The sequence below is a fragment of the Gobius niger genome (genome assembly GCF_951799975.1).
Source record: "Gobius niger genome assembly, chromosome: 1".
In the NCBI taxonomy this organism is placed as follows: Eukaryota; Metazoa; Chordata; class Actinopteri; order Gobiiformes; family Gobiidae; genus Gobius; species Gobius niger.
The window spans coordinates 43,602,257-43,608,256 of NC_136852.1; the positions used below are offsets into that span (position 1 = coordinate 43,602,257).

Genomic DNA, 6,000 nt, shown 5'->3' on the forward strand with positions numbered 1-6,000 from the left:
GGCCACCGTTTTTCCATACTGAGATATGTTCTTACCTGAGCTTCCAACTTCACCCCCATTTCAAGCCATAGGAATATACATTAGGAGAGGCCAAATGCTAACAACATCATTTTGCGTGACTGAGGGCACGCATAGAGACCAGACAGGTACGCATCAATTCGTCTAAGCTCAGGCAAGAACATATCTCAGTATGGAAAAATGGTGGCCTGTTCCTTTAAACTGGGCTTACACTGTGTGACTATAGACACGATTTTGGCACGAATTTTGATCGCATGAAGTTGAGTGATCTTTGTCTGTGCGTCTCTGTCATGCAGTGCACAGGGGGGAGCGATTAGCTGCTCACCACAAATGCACGGTTGCAGGATTTTTAAACATGTTTGATACTTTTCGGGAGTCGTGCGGGCGGAAGGCAGTCTGTCCACAGTGAAATACAGCTGCAGGAGGAGGAGAGACACAGAGCGCACAGAGCAGAGCGAGGGCTGAACATGCTGATAACGACACAAAGTCTGCAACTACTCCTCATTTGTTGCTGAAGTTAGCATTGACAAAGTTATTTCATTGATGTTTGGGTGTTTAGGCACACTTTTTGAGAGGATGATATGACAGACCAAGCTAGTATCCATGGTAACACGGGTCACTCGTACAGTGCGAGCACCTGCATCATGGGCTCGTACACTCCTCGTCTGCGATTCAGACGGATTCTCGTGCGCCTCTGTTTGGAAGCTCGAAGCTCATCATCATTCTGAAATTGTGTTGGCGCTTACAGACCCCTCCTCAGGAACTGTCCAAGACGACTCGATCTGGACTTCACTTCAGATGTGGACTGCATTTTTGGATGCCAAATAACGCTCTTGGAACTTTTTCTCTATAGAAAAACATCCTTTGGAAAAGCATTTCTTGTTTTACAACTTGAGTGAAACTTTAATATCGATCTGGAAGGGCTCCCGTTGAAATTGTTTGTGAAGACGACGGACTTTCAGCGGAGCTTTTGTCCATGAGCTTCAACCAACCGTTGACAGAACATGCACAATAAGTCTAGACCGCCCAACACCAATTTCCCCAGCTTAAGCTTTGCATAGACAATGAACAGACTCCTGAAAACTTCCCATGGTATCAACACACACACACACACACACACACACACACACAAACAAACAACGTCATCATCATTTGTATCCATTATATCATCCACACATGCATCCAACAAAGCTCTGCCTGCTTATTCGGTTCATCTCGTGACTCACACGTAACAGCGGAGACGCAGCAGGGACAGCGTGCCCTTGAGATGGAAATGAAGTGTGCTCAGGCTTAAAAAAAAACGAGAGAACAAGAGTTTGTTATAAAGTTTTTGACTGGGTAAATGAGAAAAAGGTGTCTGTCTGCGATCCGACATCACAAACAGGAGGGGTAACGCGACAGAGAGTGAAGTCTGTTTTGGCACCTACTTTTACACGGAGACAGTCACCATCAACACCTGCATGCAAGAGTGCTTGATGAAAGATGAATAAAAAGTCTCCTATCTGCTACCAAAACAATGCAAAACAGAGCCAGTTTCATGAGCTGTATCATCATAATCTTGATCTTTGCACATTGATGTTGCAGGGTTAAAAGTCATTCAAAGAATTTATCCAAAGACAAGGCCTTAAAGGAACAGGCCACCATTTTTCCATACTGAGATATGTTCTTGCCTGAGCTTAGATGAGTTGATACGTACCTGTCTGGTCTTTGTGTATGCCCTCAGTCATGCAAAAACACCCAAGACGTTGTTAGCATTTGGCCTCTCCCAATGTGTTCCTATGGCTCCAAACGTGGGTGAAGTTGGAAGCGACCACGCTCTTCCACTGGCACGCACAAAGACCGAACAAGTACCCATCAACTCGTCTAAACTCAGGTAAGAACATATCTCAGTAAGGAAAAACGGTGGCCCGGTCCTTTAAATGTCATTAAAAAGCATTCAGGGTCTTATTGTCACAGTCCATTTCCCCGTCTTTGTTAGTCAATAACTATTTCATGCAATAAGATATAAAAAAGGAAGACATGCCGACTTCAAGACAAGGGATTAAGCTTTCATTGACCGTAAAAGTGACTCTTGTGGGATGTTCTGTTGATGAGCCGTGGAGTCGAAAGTGTGACAACAAGCCCCGGTCCCCGTTCTAGAGGTAGTTTGTAGTTATCTTTTAGTTAGGCTGCAGGCAATACAACAAAATCCTGAATAAAGCATAAGAACTGTCGACTAAGATGTGTCACGTTTGCATATGTTTCAGCCCGAGAACATTTCGGGTTTGTAATAGCTCTAATAAAGTTTATTTAAGTCATTAAAAATGTCCATAAAAGCCCAAACAGACTCCATAAAAAAGGAAACTTGAACTTCTATTATGCATTATGGCACCTCCACTGTGTCCATCAGCGCCAACCCATGACAAAGAGATGATTAATTCCCCAAATGATCATAACATTCAACGACAAACACCTCCTATTTGTTGTGCTCAGCTGTTGAACGTTCCCACACCAAACGCGTAGGCTCCGCACTCCCGCGCTGACATAACACAACTCCACACTTCTACCGTGGGACGCATCGACGTGCCCTCGCTCATCCATCCACCCATCCATCCATCTATCCATCCACGCGCTTTCCTCTCACTCCACATGCAGCGCGAGCCCACCCCCCACCCCGACATTCATCATCAACATTCAGCGCGCGCGACCAACCACTGCATAAAAAGTCTCCCCAAGTCCGAACAACGGCGCGCGTAAAAATGCGAGAGAAAGCAAAGCAAAGGAAAGGGAGGTGGACGTACCTGTAACTCCACGCTATAGCCCTGGTAGTAGTGAGTGGGGAACACCGCCAGTTGATGCTGCACTTGGAGGGACACGGTGTAATCCATGAACCAGAGGAGGAAGATGAGAGAAAGAGAGAGAGAGAGAGAGAGGAAGGACAGAGGGGTGAAGAGCGGAGGACAGTCAGAGCCGGAGACGATGCGCACCGCGCGGGAGCCAGCGGACGGGACTGGAGCTGGCAGCCTCTGACTGAGAGGGAGAGAGAGAGAGAGAGAAGGAGAGACCACTACGAAAAAAAAAGACTCATGTGCAGAGAAGAACCGCCCCGCCGGAGAGGATTGGAGGGAGAGCGGGTCGATCGGCCAATGAGGAGCAGAGGTGCGGGGTTGTGTGTATGAAAAGTGCGAAGTGAAGGCATTCGGCTGCAACCTGCCACAGCGAGGCTGTTCATTTACGGAGGTCAGGGACTATTGCGGTGCCGTAGCGCAGGGGATTTATTTATATATTTATTTATGTATTTATTTTTATTTTATTTTTATTTTTATTTTTTTTACAGTTCGTAGTGTTTGGTGTTAACATCTTAACCCCCACCTGAACCGAGCACATTTTCTCCAGTTTGGCGTTACCAAAATCTAACAGCTTCTTGTTAAAAAGCCTCAAAAAATGACACAAAAACGAGTGTGAAAATGCAACACAAGAGCGACAAAAACTTGACAAAAAGCCACTGGATGTTTCTGTCACACGTTTTCAGAATCAGAATAAACAACCTAGGTATTTTCTTTAGTTCAATCGTGCAGCATGAAATATAAAACATAATATGAGCTTGGTAGATGAATGATAAACTATAACAATCTTAAAACAATAAGGGCATAATAGATAAACAAATGTCTTTGGGTTTTGTTTTCATTCATGAGTCTGTTGGTGGAGGGGAAAAAAACTGTTCTTGTGGCAGGAGGTATGGATCTGAGTGGACCGTAGCCTCCTGCCTAAGGCTGAGTACCGTTAAACGGTTCCTACTTGGTTTACTTCTGTGCTAATTTTCGGTACTTTTTCTCTCCAGACGTCAATAAATGAGTGAGTCTAAAAAAGCCTGAACTCATGAGCAGCTTCAGCGCAAATGCAGATGTTTTCTTAAAGGGGCTAAACCAGGACTGAGTAAGAAACTAGAGCTCTTAGCAATGATAAAGCAGTGACAACACGGTACTGACAACAAGAAACACATCGGCTTTACCTTTAGCGAAAGCCCCGCAGAGCCTTAAGTTACTGTTGTTGTAGCTAAACTCCAGCTCACTCTGCATTAGCCTTTTGTAACAGTTTTGGTAAATTATTAGTGACAGAGTGAGCGCTCGCACTATGTAGCAGATCTTTGACGTGTGAGGCGCTTTCACTTTGTTGTGCTCAAAAAATGAAGTTACAGGTGACGCTGCTGCGGCCTGTGTTCTTTCTGTTGTGCCGTTTTAGGATTTTCTCCTGAATGATAGACTACTTTTCTATAGGCTGCACATTATTTTAATTCAATTAAAATAACATAGGTATTGGAAATAGCACCGTTAAGGCACCGGTACCGAAAAGCAGTTATCGGAAAAGTAGTGTATTGAAGAAAAAAAAAAAAAAAAAACGGTACCCAGCCCTACTCCTGCCTGAGGGGACAGGGTCGGGCCCAAAACGCTTTACAACAAGGAACCACCAACCCATTCACTCTCTCATTCATGCACGAGTGTACGCAGACACTGGAGGCGAGGAGGGTGCAGTGTCTTGCCCAAGGGATTCGAACCTCCGACCTTCCGTTCATGAGACGACCCGCTCTACCAACTGCGCCACCGTCCCCCCATAAATAATCACAGACTCAGGCTATCAGCTTCAAAATTGTTTTAAAAGAGTCCATTTTATGCTCACTACTGCCACCTCAGGTCATACGTGTAACTGCACCTTTTATATTAAGCTCGTACATGACGGCAATTCGACCCGAAGTCAAACCTTTTTGAGCGAAAGTGCAGGATTTGTGGTGAACAGGTCTGAGCTCATTCTACACATTAGGATATTGTTGGAACATTTAGGGCAGGGATAGGTAACGTCAGGCCCGGGGGCCAAAATCGGCCCTCCATCATCAAACTCTGGCCCTCGAGATGATTTTGAGAAATATTATGACCCAAATCGGAGATCAAATGCCTGTTAAAGTACTCAAAATGTTAAAAATACTGTCAATTCCTAAAAATGTCTTAGCAGGGCACCCTTTTAGACTATAATCCTAAAAGGATACTCTAAGAATACTAAGAAATTACTTAAATCTACTTGAATTAAGAGATTAAATCTAAAGATTGAGTGGATTGAGTCTGGCCTTAAAGCAGATAAAACCTATTCTTGCCAATGGAACAAGCACAAGTTTTTTCTTAATTTAGATTATTTTGTATAATTTCAAGTGAAAAATAATTTTTTTTTTTTACAGTAAAAGTTAATTTGTTTGATTTCCAGTGGGATTTCTATTTGTTCCATTGTTTTTTTTATCTGAGATTAGTTCAAACCGACTCAAATTTAACATAAAAAAAAACCTTTATTCAAGCGATTTTAAGTCATTTATCTCATTTTCCCAGTGTATCTGATGTACAACACTGGCATATGTAGAAAGTGATGATTTACTTCAATTGGAAGGTCCGGCCCTTGGTCTTTTGACGATGAAGAAAACCGGCCCTACATGGAGCAAACTTGATCCCTGATTTAGGGGGAAGAAATGAGACAATTTGACAATTTTTAAACCCCGTATAGTCCCTTTAACCACAAAAGAACCAAGAAACGTAACACTTTTAATCACTTTTTTTTCCCCCTTCTTCTCATGTGCAAACTGCAGCAGGTGGATAATCAGATTGTAGCCGGATATTTATAGGCAGCAAAGCGGTTCAGCGTACGTGAACGCGGCGGCGCTCCGGGCAGTGTAGATTTCTAACTGGACATGTTAGCTCTGCCTCTGTCCCGATCCGAAGGCGGCTGTCATAACATGTGCTCCCATATACGCCCCGCGGTATTATCCATCTGATTAATAATGTAGGCGGGGGCAGGGGGCGGTAGGTGTAGCCGGAGGGAGGCATTAAAGTGCAAATAGGAGTGTGAGAAATCAGGAGCGCTGGCGAATGTAAATGGGTCAGTGTATAAACGGGTCGAGGAGAGCGAGACAGAGCGAGCGCGGTACAGCGGGTTTGACTTTGGGTCGTCCTTGAGCGCAGAGTC

At 44.2% G+C, this 6,000-nt stretch overlaps 1 protein-coding gene across 1 annotated transcript in view; it reads right to left on the reverse strand.

The window, feature by feature from the left end:
* The window catches only part of LOC306972284 (zinc finger matrin-type protein 4-like), a 278,469-nt gene extending 275,445 nt beyond the window's left edge, over nucleotides 1–3,024 (reverse strand). Inside the window, exon 1 of the mRNA XM_079568843.1 lies at nucleotides 2,799–3,024. Coding sequence (XP_079424969.1) covers nucleotides 2,799–2,885 — 87 coding nt within the window. The 5' untranslated portion in view covers nucleotides 2,886–3,024. The remainder of the gene's footprint in view (nucleotides 1–2,798) is intronic.
* Nucleotides 3,025–6,000: the final 2,976 nt, after the last annotated feature.